The sequence below is a fragment of the Tachypleus tridentatus genome, chromosome 1 (genome assembly GCF_004210375.1).
Source record: "Tachypleus tridentatus isolate NWPU-2018 chromosome 1, ASM421037v1, whole genome shotgun sequence".
In the NCBI taxonomy this organism is placed as follows: domain Eukaryota; kingdom Metazoa; phylum Arthropoda; class Merostomata; order Xiphosura; family Limulidae; genus Tachypleus; species Tachypleus tridentatus.
The window spans coordinates 155,504,349-155,520,869 of NC_134825.1; the positions used below are offsets into that span (position 1 = coordinate 155,504,349).

Below are 16,521 nucleotides of genomic sequence, written 5' to 3' on the forward strand. Positions count from 1 at the left end.
AAAAAGACTGTCATTTCTAGAGTATATACAAATAAAAAAATTTAAACTATAAAAAACAATGTCTTTATCAGACATCATGACTGATAGCAAAGTATGCTCGAGAACTAAAAATTTGAATTGAAAATACAAAAACAGAGCTTTTACAGTAGCCAAGTTCTGATTTGGACACTTGTAATGCTTTGACCCCTAGTATTAGGTCAGATAACTCAATATTGCAGGTCAAAACATTATAATTATTAAATTAATAACTTGCCTACTTTAAAAGTTGCTGTTATTGTATTTTTTAATTAATTAATCATTTGAGTAAGTTTCTCACTAAACATTATTAATGAACTTTGTTTGGCTCACAGACAAAACATCCCACAAAATGGTAAAATAACTTGTATGTTAAAGTCTTTTATACATCTTTGTAACGTACGTAACCTTACATACTGGCCTTTCCAAAACAGTTTTATTAATGGCAATAACCCTTAATTTACTTTCAGGTCAAGTGTTATCAATGATTGATAACAATATATTTCAAATATTAGGATAAAGAATGATTTCCCTCTATGAAGTGCTTTCATAATATATATATATATATACCATACTGAAAGTACATTTCTTTTTTTTGGTGGTGGTGTTTTTTTTTATTACATGCTTTCTCCAGTTGCCTTCACAATAATTACAAAATATTACACAGAACAATGCTCAACTTTCAATATACAAAGTCTATCATATGCCAAAAAAAAATGTAAGAGCAGCACACTTCAATGTTAAATATTATCATGCAAGTTGTGTTTGTCACTTTATTCTCAGCATTTAAATTAATTAATATAACTGAACAAAAAATAATCTTATAATACCATTAATATAGTATCAAGATGGTTGTTTACTAACAGCATTTATCTTAAAAAAAGTGCATTTTTAACATTAGAATGCAAACTTATATTCACAAAAATAACGATAACAAATCTGTATGTGTGTATACTACTGAAAAACACTGGGTAATCACATTTGTTTTTACTACAAATGAAAATGTTCCTCAACTGCAAACTGACCTCACCTACAGAGAATGAAAGTGAATAAAAATATGATGGTGTGATGTCAAAATTTATAAAATGTAACAGAGAAATATCTAATTTTGCAGTGTGTGCAGAAGCATATCTAACCATGTTATTTAAACTCTATCTGTAAATGCACGACTGCCTGAGAAAATCCTAAGGCACGTTAATTATTTTACATACTTTATATTCCTACCTCTCGGGTTTGTGAGTTTGGAAAAGCAGGAAGACATCCACTTTGGTTTCGGGCTCTCCTACGTATCCTGACTTTGTCACCAGACTTGAACGAGGATCCATTGGATGAATTTTTACTATTACTCTTTTGAACTCGAGTAACCAAAACAAAACCTTTTACATTCTTTAAAGTTATAGGTTTGGACATGGCAAATGGTACAACAGCTAACAGAGGTTCCTGAGATGTATTTGATTTGGATTTTACTTCTTGGGGTTTGAGTAGTTCATTAGGTTCATGAGTAATATCAATAAGTGCTGACCGAATCATGGGCACATGTGGAGGAGGAACTGATGATTCTGATAAGGAAGACTTCAAAGACTGGAAGGGTTTAAGTTTGACATTTGTGAAAGTTAAAGCTTCTTTGAGATTCTGAAGTCTCCAGGTTACCATCACAGCAGGATTCTCACTGGTCTTCACATACGGACTTATGGTATTAATAGCAGTCAATTGACATTGATTTGGAGCACCTGCTCAATCAAAACAAAAACATTGAATTTATCAAACTACTGAGGAGTTTTAATTTTATCTAAGTTAAAAACTATCAGAGATGTTTCTTTTAAATTGGGGATATGATAAACAAGACTCAATAATTTTTTTTCCAAATAGTTCTTGCATTGAGAATATGTTAATTATATGCATGCATACACACACAGAGGAAGATATAATAGTGCAAAAGTTATTTTTTAAGTTGCCTCAAACATCCAAAAATATTTGGCAAGCTAATAATAAAGTAAGCCATCACTTCTCTAATTTTTTTTTAATATTTTGACTACTGTTTATAAGATAGGTAACTTTATCTAAAAATAAAAATGCTATTCTGAGTTCTCAATGGATCTGCTAGCAAAGTAATGAAGCAAAATATCTGTAAGAAACAAGGAGTTTTGTTTTGCTACCTTTGTAATGATTAATATATAAATGTTATATAGACAAACTGAATGTTTAAAAGGTACTAATATGCACACATAAATCAAGGTTTTCTAATGAATGTATGACAGCACTCAAAGTGAAGTTTTATCATGGCAAGTGCATTAAAGACAGATTTCAAGATTGGATATATCTACGTTTTGGCACTAAGAGTAACCCTATGCTTTCACGTTCACTCACCAAATAAGATAACTCCTTGAAAGACACTGGTAGCTTTTTCTCTTAAAGACTGTTTAATATTTTTTATTAATGAAACCACAATAAGTGAAAGAATAGTACTTGTGTCTTTATGGAAGTACATATAAACATCAACAAAGGAAAACAATTGTTAAATAAAGCACGTTCAGAAACCTTAAACTTGATAAACTTAAGAAATTTTTCTCATGGTGACAACAGTTAGTATTTATTTATTTCTTATTAAGCAGAAGTTTTCACAAAAGTTTAATTGTGCAGTTCCTACCTAAGAAACTAAGCCTCAAAGTTTGCTACTGGTTCACAGGGAAATCAGGTGATAAATAAAAATTGTCCTGTCTATTAATCTACATAATCATTTATTTTCCTGATCTTTTTTAAAAAATAAATTGCCCATGTTTGAAACAAAATTACTTCATTTTTTATGATACTGTCCATCACAGGAGCAAAAGGTTAGTCTTCTGTTTGTATATAATAAAATGGAAAGTTACAAGTCTTCAAAGATAAACCTCTGCTAAGTATAGTTGATATATCAGTATTTACAGCAGTAGTTGCTAACAAACAGAAAACTATCATTTATCATTCCAAATTACAATAATGAAATGACCAAACGTTTTGTATACAATGCAATATTTAAAGTGTTAATAAATGCTTTTATTCTTTTGTTATATTAAACAGAACCACTTTGTAACCAGAATAACCATCTGCTCTCATCTCTTATTTAAAGAAACATTTCATCCAAAATAATGTTGTCAAACATTTGAAATCACTGAACATCTGATACTATATATCTAATAAATATAGGTTTTTTAAAAAAAATACATTATGTTATTTACGTACATTATTTTAACATGACAAATTTAATAACAGTGTTGAATAAACCGAGAATTTGAGTTATCAGAAAAATTTGCTCTCACCTACTACACTTGTTAAACTTCAATAAAACTACCTGATGTCTTAACATAACAGAAAATTTATATACCTTTCAAAAAAATTACATTTAACATAGAAACATTTTGAGAAATAAAAAGAAACTCTAAAGAAACCATACAAACATTCTGACAAAAGAGTGTATAATGATATCTATGGTATATTCCTAATTCTTCTAAACTTCCCACTATCTATTACTATATATGTTCATCCATACATGAACTAAAAGGAGTCTGATGTAAACAGTTAATAATATACTCTTTCTAATCATATTTAAACACTGCTATTAATGAGGCTGTGCTTCATTAGTAACTGTTTGAACCACATATTGTGACATGAAAAAATCATTGCAAAAAGACTTATCGTAACATACAAACTAAAATCAAATCATGAAAAACACAATATGGAAAATACTATTTTAGCGAATATAAACGTACAACATGTGAAAAGTGTTAGAAAATTCTAAAAGAAATTAGTAAGTTTACAGGCAGGACTACTCATAACTGCACAGTATTAAAAGCAGGAACGTTCATCTTTTCATTTTATTTGTGGATTACATCATGCAACCGTTATGAAACTACAAATGTCCAATTTCATAATACTTTATAATAAAAAAAATCATTAAAATATATTTAGAATTATTATTTTCATGGAAATCTTGAAATTTAATATGCAGATATGTTCTCACTAAGCTTAGTTTGGAATATTACATTCAGTTTTAATCTCATTGTTATCAGAAAAAAACTCGATTTGTTGAACAAAACACAGATTAGCATTATTTCTATAAATCCAGAAAGGCTTAATGTCTAAAACATATTTTCATTAGAATGTAAAAAAACTCCTAGCAACTTTAATTAGGAACTACAAATTTTTAAAGATTCAGAAAAACTGACCATTGGTCCATAAAAGTTTTGGAATTGTAAAGTTGGAACTTGTGATTTTATAAGTTTAAGCAATCAATGTCTAGTCTTGTTTTCATGAAAAACTATTTCTTTATTAGTGATAAGTCTGTGTAATAATTGTATTTGTTAAAATCTTTGTTAGTTTGAGCAAAAATGTCACCAGCAATGAATATGACAGATAAAGTGTGATTGGAACATTATTATTATACACTCTTCTAATGCTTGAAAATTACTATGGGACTAGGTTAAGAGCATAGAGCTTAAAAGTGAAATAGGCCTAATACTGATATCTTATTCCAAGCAAAACTGTAATCATTCTTTGCTAGTTAGTAAAAGGTGTACAACATGTTATTGAAAGTAAAGGAATAACTCTGAAAATCTGGAAGAGACTTCTATAACCTAGCTTATTCTTATAGTTGAAGATATCTTTTACTTTAACTGTTGGTTTAAAAACAAACATAAATTTAAGTAAGTTATTTTCTCTTTTGAAACTACATAGTAACCTACAAGCACACTTGGTCTACTTGCCAACATAGATATAAGAGTATAGCAATAAAGAAATGGATGAGTACTTCAGTATTGTATTTAACTTTGAACTGAGTGTTTCCAAATATTCATTGAAAAACAATTACAAATGAGCAAATGCAAGACATTTTGAAATAACTGTCTCAGATGATGAATTGACCAGATGCTATGGAAAGCATTTTAATAATACTTGACAAATTAGCTTTTAATCATCTGCTTTACACAAAAATGATGTTTTGGAAAACTTTCCTGTACTGAAAATGTATTTCTGATAAATTCTTACTCCTGTTTGCAGAATAGCTTTTCTCAACTAGTACTGCCCTCTATATTCACAAAATTTTTGCTTGCCACTAGCATTAATACTCTCATCTACCTTCATGTTTTCATGTGAGGCAGCTGCATGATAGCATGAAAATAAGCTTGCAATAACCCTCTACCAATAGAAGTGCAACACAAAAAGGGAAGAATCATAGGAGTGACCCCTCATGTACATTGGCTATGGTTTGATGGACTGTCGGGAGATTAACTTCAATCCACATAGACAAGACCACCACATGTCACAGGACTTGGAAACTTTCATTCTACTGACCTCCATCATCATGTGTTCACATCCAACACAACAAACATCAGCATTCCCCAGAAACTAACACCAAAGCAATGGTATGAGAGCAAACAGCAATGAGTTAGTTCAACTCAAGGCCAGAAGAAGGTAACAATTGGAATGAAATATCCAGTTTACAGTAGGGAAAGGGTATCTGAGCCACTTATACATGACAACTTACGTGAATCGTCCATCTCCAAACAACATTAGTACCCTCTGGGAACCTACATATGGGCAACAGTAGAAAGGAAGTTGCTCAAGAAGAGGGATGATTAGTTTAGCATTTTTTGGCACAAAGCAACATGGCTATCTGTGCCAAACAAACAGTATGAAAACCGAAAACAAAAAGTATAACTTTATAAAAAGAAAAAAGTCCAAAAATCAGGTAAGAAAAACTTAATATACATTTAAAAGGCCAACTGCCCATGAAAGCTATAAACATCATGAAGCTGGACAGTGTTACCATCACCAACGATACTGTCCAAGATCAGGGGTAAACCTGGAGTGAAAACATGCTTAAAATGATGCTGCCATTTGAAATCGTAACAACAGCATGAAAACAAAATGTGGGCAATTATGACTTAAGTGTCACTAAAGCCAAACATTAGCAGATCAATCCCACATAAAAGAAAACAACCAGTAAAAAAACTGCAGTCAATGCAAAACTTACACAAGGAAACTCTTTCCCTTTGATCCTTATGAAAACTAGATGGCCAAACAACAACTACAGTAGGTTTGACTTAGAGAAGTTTACTATGAACTTTCTCACACCAAACTGACTATCAACTGTGACAGTGCCAGAGCAGATGAATTAAGCTGTGGCATCCACAAGCTTGTTCACACAAATACTGACAAAATACAACAACTAGGTTAAAACAGAAGGTAGAGAACAGTAAAACAGTTGTTTCTCAATATTGATGAGAACAGAATAAGGGTTTATGTGAAGCAATTTCAAGGCAAGTAATGAGCTAAGAAAGTCTGTGTAAATACTACAGTTAGTGTATTACTGAGCTTCTATGTGATCCAAAGCAAGTGGCATACAACTTAGCTATGACCTCAGTAACTACAGAGAGGATCCTGTGAGCAATCACCAAGCCACAACAAATCATGGCAAAATCCAGACTCATCAGATTTCAAACCATTTGTAAAAATGGGAACAAAAGAAGGGTTTAAACAATGTTGAGCAAAGAGAGGACCCAAATTAAGAGTATCTATCTTCCTCAGACGACTGAATGATAGGTCATAAGTGGGGACTGTAATGAGCCAAGATGGGATGGGATGATTGTTAAACTTTGCAATATCATCACAAGATAGTTCAAAGTCATCAAGTCATGTATGGATATGAAAGCTGAAAGTAAATATGGCATACCATCTATTCCCAAATAGCACAGACCACCAAGGAAAAAAAACACAACTCCAGGTGGAATGCCGTGACATAAATCGAAGCTTGGTAGCATAAAGCAAGGAAACAAAACTGTACACGGAACTCCGTGTACAACTGAAAATCTGTAGGAGCAGGAGTTTCTATATATCATTTATACCAGCAGAACATCAATAACCTACACTCAACCGAGTGTAATTGAACACATTTATGAGGAAGCTTCCATGATCCACTGGAAGAAAGGAGGATAAATGCACTGGAGTGTCTGGAGAAATACAACACTAAATACAGAGCAACAGGTGACTTCAAAACCTTATTTTAATTATTTCAAACAAAGGAATGGAAGGAATGGATAGCAATCCCCTTGTGCTCTACTCATGTTGGTCCATGACTGTATGGTCTGTGGTGAACATATTTAAGATACAAACCACCATGAGGAAAAACCTACAAGAGATCTTGGCAAATACCCCATCTCAATGGTGGTCCTTACTAACCTGAATGATTGTATCTTACAAGTTTAAGAATAAGTATTTCTGTTCAGGCAACTCTTGCTACTGAATGGGAACCACATACATGAGAAGAGCCCCTGTAGAGAAGAAAAGTATAAAAGGAACACCTACTCACTTACAGTAAAACTGTGGAACTCAAACTGGTAACAGGAAGTAGACAGTAACATGTAGAGCAGGAAATTAGCAGATGATTAAGATAATGTGAAATAAAGACATAGGAAGTGGTCCTCTAACAAACAACATAATTAGGCAGCCAGTATAATGAAAGATGACAGATTTGATGGGAGGAGACTTGGAACAGATGACAATCATCAGGAGATAGAGAAGAATAAGCCACATAAATATGCTGGTGAATCCAACCCATAAGGATAATAAGACAACTATCATGGGAAAGAGAAGGGTACCAATAAATGAAGATATAGGAACCACAGTTGATGTTTCGGGCAGGAAAGACTGATCCAGGAATGAAATGACATTGGTCCCACAATATAATGTGCAAGAGACATCAAAATCAAACAAATTTGAACATCAACGTTCACATACCCATAAAAGGAAAAACGTTTTTAAGGATAGATGATGTAAAGAACAGTATGATATGGGCTGGAAGGGAGGAAATGTGGGGACATGGAGCACAACACTGAGATTCCAACTATGTAAGTTGATAGGACATGGAGGATGGGAAGGATGGAAGGAAAAAATAAAATGGGGTGAGAACTGGAGAAGTGAAGACACGGCAAAATCTTTTGAAATGGAAAGTGGCTGACAAAGTCATGCAATAACCAGCAGTGATTGATACTGATAGCCCATTGTTGAAAAGCCAGATAAAGAAAGAAGTCAGGTATGGGAGAGTAGGAAGGTATGCAGGAAAGCCATGGCAAGAACTCTAACAGCAATATACCTACCACTTATGTTGGTAAACTGAAACGGAGCAACAGAATTAAAAATAAGGAAAGTAATCTATATGGAAAGTTCAGCCCATCTGGCAAGGGACCAGGCATAAACCAGAAGTGAAGATGGTTTGTTGGAAGTGAAAGATGTAGTGCATCCAACTGAGGTTATTTGAGAAGGGTGAAGGCAGAGTGTTATAGGAAGAGGAGGTGTCAGTAGGAATACAGACAGAAGTGGAAACTATTTTTGCACAAGACAAAGTAGTGCCACCAAGAGGACTCAAAATGAAGACATGAGAAAAAAGATGGATGGTTTGGAATGGCAGAGATGTAACACCCTGCCCAATCCTGACTGAGGGAATTGATAGTTAAAGCCAAAGAGGTCCCAAACCTGGGAAGCTTGTAATTCAGGTGAGTGTTGAATGTATACAGTTTCAGAGTACTCTCCCAGGAACATAGCTACCCAAACATCTGGAGATTGTGGGACCACACTATTAGGAGAATCTTGTTAAAGCACAATAAATGATTTACAACCAAATTCAGGGCACTCAGTGTATAACATACCAGCAATCAAATGTGATGGTTGTGGTCCTAAAATTGGAGGTCCAATGCATGGAAACAAAAAGACCTTGACTGAGTGCCCCTTGACAAGTGATGTATGAGACAGCTGTTGAATTGTTGGAATGGATCAGTTCTAAAGAGAAGGAAGGAAGTGAAATAAAGCCTGATTAAGTGTGAAAGAAAGAGGTGGTATGGGAAGGAGCTAGAAGTAACTAGTCATCCATTTAATAGTGAAAACAAATCCCCTTGAGTACAGAAGATACGCAAAAACCACCTAATAAAATACAGGAAGCTTTGGTCAGTCTGAACAGAAAAGCCCAGAACTATTAAATGCAATCCTGATAGATAAAACAAATGCCAGGATGTTGAGGAGTTGAGAATGTGGGGATATGTATTCGAGATATCTACCATTGTCATCCAAAGACCATGAGTAAAAGCCTGTTAAAGAGATAATTACAACTCCATGGTGAATTCAAGAAGGTTGAGGAAGTTTTTCAAGGAAGAGAGATCAATGACAGGGAACAATCCTCAGTCTTCTTGGAGATTATTTACAAATGGTACTAGAAACCTGGCCAAGAAGGATCCACCCAATCTACTGCTCTCTTGTGATGAAGATCTAGAACAGTCTTGGAAAGACAGTGGTTGGAAATGAGATCCTGAAGAGGGGAAGACCACAGGATGAGAACAGGGGAGGAGGTTAAATAAAATAAAGAATAAATTATTCAGAAAGAACCCAAGGGTCTGTGGCAAAGGTCTCTCAAATGGCAGTAAAGTGCAAAAGCCTGGCCCTCACTGGACTGGTGCCTACCATGTAGTCACTGGGATCAAAAGGGTTGCTGAAGTTATCAATCAAAGAAACTGAGGTTCAGGGACATGTCTAGTAGGAATTGGTAAAGGAGAGGGACAAAACATGGGAATAGGTTAAGGAGGAGGTTGAGACAAATGGGAAACCACTGAGGAAGGGGAGGCATACAGTCTCAACTCTGGTTCCAAAGAAGTCAAGATGAACCCAAATACATTTTGCTTGAAATAGATCATATGCAGTCCTGTAAAAGAGTTGTGGGTAAAAGTACATGAGACAAAAGGGCATCCTACTCAAGAGATCCCAACAACAAAGGAGCTACATTTGGAAGGAAAGGGCAGAAAAGGACAATTATTTAAGCATGGAAAAATCAGGGCATGAGTATTCACTAAAGATCACTGAGGAGAACAATGAACATCCTCAGACAGTAGGTAAATGAAGGAAAGTGAACAAAGGAGGGAGGATAAAGTGAAGTGGATACAGAAAAACTGAAGTGGAGAAAATATGAACAAAATCTTGGAATCTCAACACTATATAGCAGAAGAGAATCCAAAAAATGAATTTCAGAGTTACAGTAAGCCAGAAAACAGGCTTCTATATTCTGTGGGTGTGAAGGGATAATGACTCCTACATGTAGTTAGTCAGCACACCTATTGGCATCAACTCCAATATTCATTGAGTGACGATGGGAGAGGGGGAGAACAAGATAGTGGCTCAAAGGTGTCATTTATCAGGGAAGGGGAAGAGTCGACAGAAATGGGGGAAAAAGACAAAACATAACATACCTAGAGAGGAACAGACTGTCAAAATTTTTGTCCTCTTATTCATATAATCCTGAATAAAGTATGGTAGAATAATCCTCAGCTAAATCAGAAGCCCTTCATAAAAGTAGCTAATTACCAATGAACCAAGGCCATAACATCTTCCACCAACAAATGTGGGCCCAAAGTCATTGTACTCAAAGGAAGGTTAACTGCATTAGATACAGCACTGGTAGCAATAATAAAGTAAAACTCAGAATTCATTGTAACTATAAGTGGAACTAGAATAATCCAAATACAGAGATACAAAGAATTGTGTATTAAAATAAAAGACATAATAAAGGATCACTCACATGCATAAACTAAAATTACAGAGCTGAAGTACAGCAAATGCAAAGAAAAAACTAAGTTTTCATAAAAACAAACCAAAAAGAAATTAATTGAAAATCCTGTAAAGCATGAAAAAGAAACGCATATTAACACCATAAGGGCCAACTGAGAAGTGAAGTTGGACTAAGCCACAATGAGAGAGTCAGCTGGGTTAGCAGTTTTGTCGCATTCCTATTGCTGTAGTACTGTTGCATGCTCATTTGCATGCTATCACACAGCTGCCTCACGTAAAAATACATGAGGAAAGATGGAAGTATCAAGGCTAGTGGTGAGTGAAAATTTGGTGCATATAGAAGGAAGTACAAGTTGGGAAAAGCAATTCTGTGAGAGGAAGTTAGATATCAGAAAAAATGGATCTGTTACATTGTGTACATTATTGTACATTGCAGATTTATGGAAATATAACTGTAAAAAATAATCCTCATGTTGTTTGTTACTGAATAAGTGTTGATATATGTAAATTTATTTATGAAATTAAATTTACAAAAAAAAATGAATTTTCATTTTTACAACTTACCAGTTGAATTAGTTTCCACAGGCTGGGCAAGAAAAAAACACCAATCAAGTTGCATCACATGCCACAACAAGATCCAACCTACTCCATTTTTCTCAAGGTTTCCAAACCTAAGGAAAGAAAGGAAATCAAAAACATTACCATAGAACTTACAAATGAAAATTTGCTAGTAAAACATTCATAAAACTATGTAATTTTCATAGGAAATATACATTTTAACATGTTATATAAAAATAAAAAAATTTCCACATAGGATCACTCACAGTTACCCAAGTGTTTTACAAAAGTAATAACCTTTGGATATAGTAAAAACATTATGCTTGTTATTTTATGTTACATCTGTTATGTATTTTATGCATGCAGTAAGGTTATAATCATTAATATTCTAACATTTCTTAGATAGAAAACTGAATGATCTTTCACAAATTAATTGATACATGTAGATGTTTAGCTTCATTAATGTATGATTACCTAAGAAACTATAGACCCAATTTCATACTGGTGAATTCTACATATTTCATCAAATTGGCTAATGTTCTGTTTTTACCTGTTACAAATTTCACTCTAAAGAACTGCCTGTAAGAACTTAGTGAAATCATCAATTTTATATTTAAAATTCATATGGGTTGCCATCAGAAATTAAATTAGATTAACTGAAATAATGATAGTACTTTTAGTAAACTTTTTGTGTAACTCGCATGTTCTCAGTGATCCTGTAACCTACAATCATGTATCCACAAGTAACTTGGCGCATCATTAGTTTAGAAAAATGTGTTTACAAAACTGCTAGAACTCACATGGACCCTACTAACAACTGTTCAATTAACTTGCATTATGATTTTTATTTTATTATGAAAACACCACCACACAATTATTACTAATATTCTAAATCCAGCTCTTCATACATTTCTTCCTATGTATTATAGAATGGTCAATAAATTACTTAACTTTGTTTTTGATATTATGACCTTAGTTGTTAATGAATGAGTGGTCCACAGAAGGATTTATATCAACTGCTGAGTGAGGTAAAAAAATGGCAAGTGACTTAATTATAATAAATTCAAGGTAATATATGTGTGTTGTTGAAAGATTTTCTAGTTGATAAGTGTCTTAAGACATCCAAGAAATGTGCTGATGCTAGTGGCATATCAAACACAATTTTTGACTTTTTTTGTACAGAAATATTAAAAATGATACAAAAGAAGCGACAATTTAATTGCATAAGTTATCGGTTAGGCAACATGAAATACTGTGTTCCTGAGCTCCCATACAATATGATTTGTTTGTTTTATTTGATGTCAAGCACAAAGCTTCACAACATGGGTATCAAAACCTGATATTTAGCATTATAATCCCACTGACTTATCCCTCAGTCACCAGTGGTGGGCTTATGTTAGAAAAGTTAAGAAGAGAACTGATATCTGTAATGCAAAGGTTAAAAAAATAAATTTCTGAAACCATTCTCTCTCAGAAAACAAAGATGCATGTGAATAATGAATTTTCCTCACAAGCCACGAAAGTTTTGGGCAGAAAAGTTAAATCCAGATAAAAGAGAACATATGAGTGAAGAAACAGAGCATGAAATATTGTTGCCAGAGATATGAGACTGATGATGCCCAGAAGATGCAAAAAGAAGAAAATTAAGTCTTAAATGATTGGTTGGTTGATTTAGTGTTTTATGACACAAAGCAGCTAGGCTATCTGTGCCAAACATCTTGTAAAAAAGTTAAAAATAACTTTAGTAAAATTCATAAAAGGAAATTTAGGTAAAACAAAACAAAGTTTTAAAAAAAATCACATGAATATCAAAAAACAAATGTTTACATCTAGTCCACAACATTAAGAGAAAAACTACAGTAATTCAAGTTGTAAAGGACTTTCTGTAGTGTAACTGTAATTATCATTAATTATCATAACTCGCCAGGAAGACTAACAGGTAAGTACAAAAACCACCATCAGTTACCTGAAGTTGGCCTTTCCAGTCCTGGTCTCCAGTTATTTAATGCTTCAATTTCAAATCAAACTAGATGAACTGTGATTTTTAAAAGGGAGCCACATTAAAAAGGTGTAATGTATAAATTAAAAAACTAAGCACATTACCAAGGTGGACAGTGTCACTATCGCCAATAACATTGTTTAACATTATGAATAAACCTTGGGACAGAACATATTTAAAATGGTGCTATCACTGAGTCGTAACAACGACAAGAAAGTAAAATGTTGCTTAGTGATCTGAGTGTTACACAAACTACACACTGCTGCATCAGTTCCAGATAAAAGAAAACAAATTAAAAAACTGTGACCAATGCATAGTCTAGTTAGAATAACTTCCTCTTTCCAATCCTTATGGAAGCAAGATAGACAAAGTCCAATATAGGGTTTTATTTGGAAAAGCTTGTTTTCGCATTGCTCACTCCAAGTCGACTGCTTGCTGGCACAGCGCCAAGCCTTGAATACAGGACCATACTCCATGTATAGGACAGGCACGCAGTGATACTGCCAGAGTAGAGAAACTTAACTAATGTGTTGGCGAGCTCATTCCCATGAATACCAACATGGCCCAATATACAGAAAAAATGGAGAGAAGTAAATGTTAAAGAGAAATGGGCTAGTTGGTTTTGAATATCGATGAGAACAGGGTGTGAACCAACATGAAGCGATTCCAGGGCCAGTAGAGAACTAAGCGAGTCAATATAAATAGTGCAGTTTGAGTACTGCTTAGCTTCCATGTAATCCAGGGCAAGAGAAATGGCATACAGTTCAGCAGTGAACACAGAAGCTGTAAAGGGGATTCTGCATGCAACCACAACAAACCATGGCAGAGACCTCACAGTCACCTGATTTCAAACCATAAGCTCTGAACTGGGCAAGAGTGGAAAGCCCCAGTGCAGAGCCAAAGTCCTTGATGATGAATAGGGTCTAGCATCTTTAAGGCTGATGGTCTGACAGAGCCATATACCAGTGATCCATAGTCAAGTTTTGATTGAATAAGAGCACGATATACCTTTAGCACAGAATGTCGAGCTGCTCCCCAAGTGGTGGAAGAGAGGACATGGAGGATGCTCAGTGCTCTTGTACATTTGAAACACAGCTGCTTAATTTGTGGTATAAAGGTCATTTTACAGTCAAAGATAAGTCCCAAGAACTTTGTCTCAGGGACCACAGGCAGCACAACTTTGATGATAAAGAGTTCAGGATCAGGGTGAATACCCATTGGTGCCAAAAGTGAATGCAAATGGTTTTAGAGAGAGAGAAGTTAAAGCCATTTGCTGTGGTCCATTTCAGTAAACAACTGAGGGCAGTCTGTAGCTGCTGCCCAATATAGCACAGGTTTGAAGACTGACACAAGATTTGAAAGTCGTCGACATAGAGCCCGTTTGCAACAGTGAGAGGGAGTAGTTCAGTGATGGCATTAATTCTTGTACTAAAAAGTGTGACACTCACAACACAGCCGAGGGACTCCAAGTTACTGTAGAAAACAATGGGAAAGTGTCGAACCCACACGAACTTGGAATCTCCTGTACATTAAAACATTTTAATAAAAATGGGCAAATGGCCACATAACCTATATATATGGAAGTCTCACAAAATGCCATACCTCCATGTTGTGTCATAAGCCTTCTCAATGTCAAAGAATATTAATACAACATGATGCTGTTTGAGAAAAGCTTTTCTGATTGATGTTTCAAGATGAATCAGGTGGTCCACAGTGGTGCACTGTCATCGAAACTCATACTGGGTGGACGAGAGGAGGTTGTTTGATTTGAGGAACCAAACAAGATGAGCATTAACCATCCTCTCTAAGGTCTTACAGAGACAGCTCGTCTAAGCAACTGGACAATAGTTTGAAGGAATCTTGGGATCCTTCCCAGGCTTAGAGAAAGGTAGGACAATAGCCTGGCACCAGGCATCAGGAAAAACATTCTCCTGCCAGATCCAGTTAAAAACAATCAGAAGAATAGCAAGAGAAGCAGAAGATAGATGGCAGAGCATGTCATAATGTATATCATCAGGTCCAACAGACGTACTGTCACACCGATGAAGGGCCAGTTTGAGTTACACCAGTGTAAAGGGACGATTATAGTCACAGGGACAATCAGCCCAAAAGAAAAGAGGTGATTGCTCTGCCCAAGTCTTGATGGCAAAGAAGGTGGAAGAAGAAGCAGAAGTGCTAGATACCTGGCAAAAGCTTTCACCTAGACTATCAGCGATGCTCCAGGTAGCAGCTACTTCCTGGCCATCAGAGAGCAAGATCAAGAGGAAAATAGAATTATACTGCCCCACTGACCTTTCAAATCTATGTCCCATATGATTTTGGAACTGGTAGTAGAAGATATGCTGGTTGTGAACTTAATCCAAGATTCCTTCTGGCTTTGACGTCTTACCCACCAAGCATGTGCACAGGCCTGCTGGAAAGCAATGTGGTTTGAGAGTGTGGGATATCTATGGAAAGTATCCCAGGCCCATTTTTGAGCCTTCCATGCCATGCATCAGGCAGGATTCCACCATGAACAAGGATATAGCTGAAAACGTGTTGAGGTTTTAGAAATACATTGAGCAGCTGCTTGTATAATACAGTCAGTTACTGCTGCCACATAGTCGTCTATTGATGGCTTACAGACAATAGCAGGATAAAGTTCTGCGAGAGCAGTGAAAGAGGGCCAGTTTGGTTGATCAAGCTTCCACCGAGGCATGTGGGTCAGGTGGCATCGACCACAGCCAGTCTCTTTCAAGATTATAGGAAAATGATCACTGCCTTCTGGTTTATTGTCAACCCTCCATGAGAGACTAATGAAGGGGAGCAAATTAAGAGATTAATAGCACTAAAGATCTGACTAGGTGCATGGAAATAAGTAGAAGAACTAGTACTGAAAAGAGAAAGGTTGTGATCAGAGAGCATACGCTCTACAGAGCGAACCCTCCTATAAATATCAGCACTTCCCCAGAGGGGATGATGTCCATTAAAGTCACCCAAGATGAAAAAGTGAGACAGCAACTGTTCAATGAGAGCATCAAGGTCTGATGGATCATATATCTCTCCAGGCAACAGGCAGAGAGAATAAACACGGATGGCTACAGCCCCCAAGTGAGTGTTAAGTAGCAAAGACAGGGTGAGCACATGCTGATCAACCAACAGTGCCACCCCTCCATGCACTTGTCCATCACACAGGTTGTCATTTCTGTACAAAAAAAACCACTGATAGGTGACTGTATCAGTAAGTTCAGAAATATTTCCTGTAAGGAAAGACATACAGAATGGTAGGAAGTAATCAGTGTGTTAATGACATCCAGATTAGAATGTAAACCTCGACAGTTCCATTGTATCAGGTTGGCCATTTTTATTTATGTGTAGGCGAATTGGGT

General features: G+C 35.4%; 1 protein-coding gene across 3 annotated transcripts in view; it reads right to left on the reverse strand.

Moving 5' to 3' along the window:
• LOC143228153 (uncharacterized) overlaps positions 1–16,521 on the reverse strand; it is a 62,782-nt gene that overhangs the window by 32,942 nt on the left and 13,319 nt on the right. For all 3 annotated transcript variants that reach the window (XM_076459478.1, XM_076459472.1, XM_076459469.1), the window contains exons 5-6: positions 11,161–11,267; positions 1,240–1,745 (exon numbers count right to left, since the gene is read on the reverse strand). In XM_076459478.1, the coding sequence (XP_076315593.1) occupies positions 1,240–1,745; positions 11,161–11,267 (613 nt within the window). The remainder of the gene's footprint in view (positions 1–1,239; positions 1,746–11,160; positions 11,268–16,521) is intronic.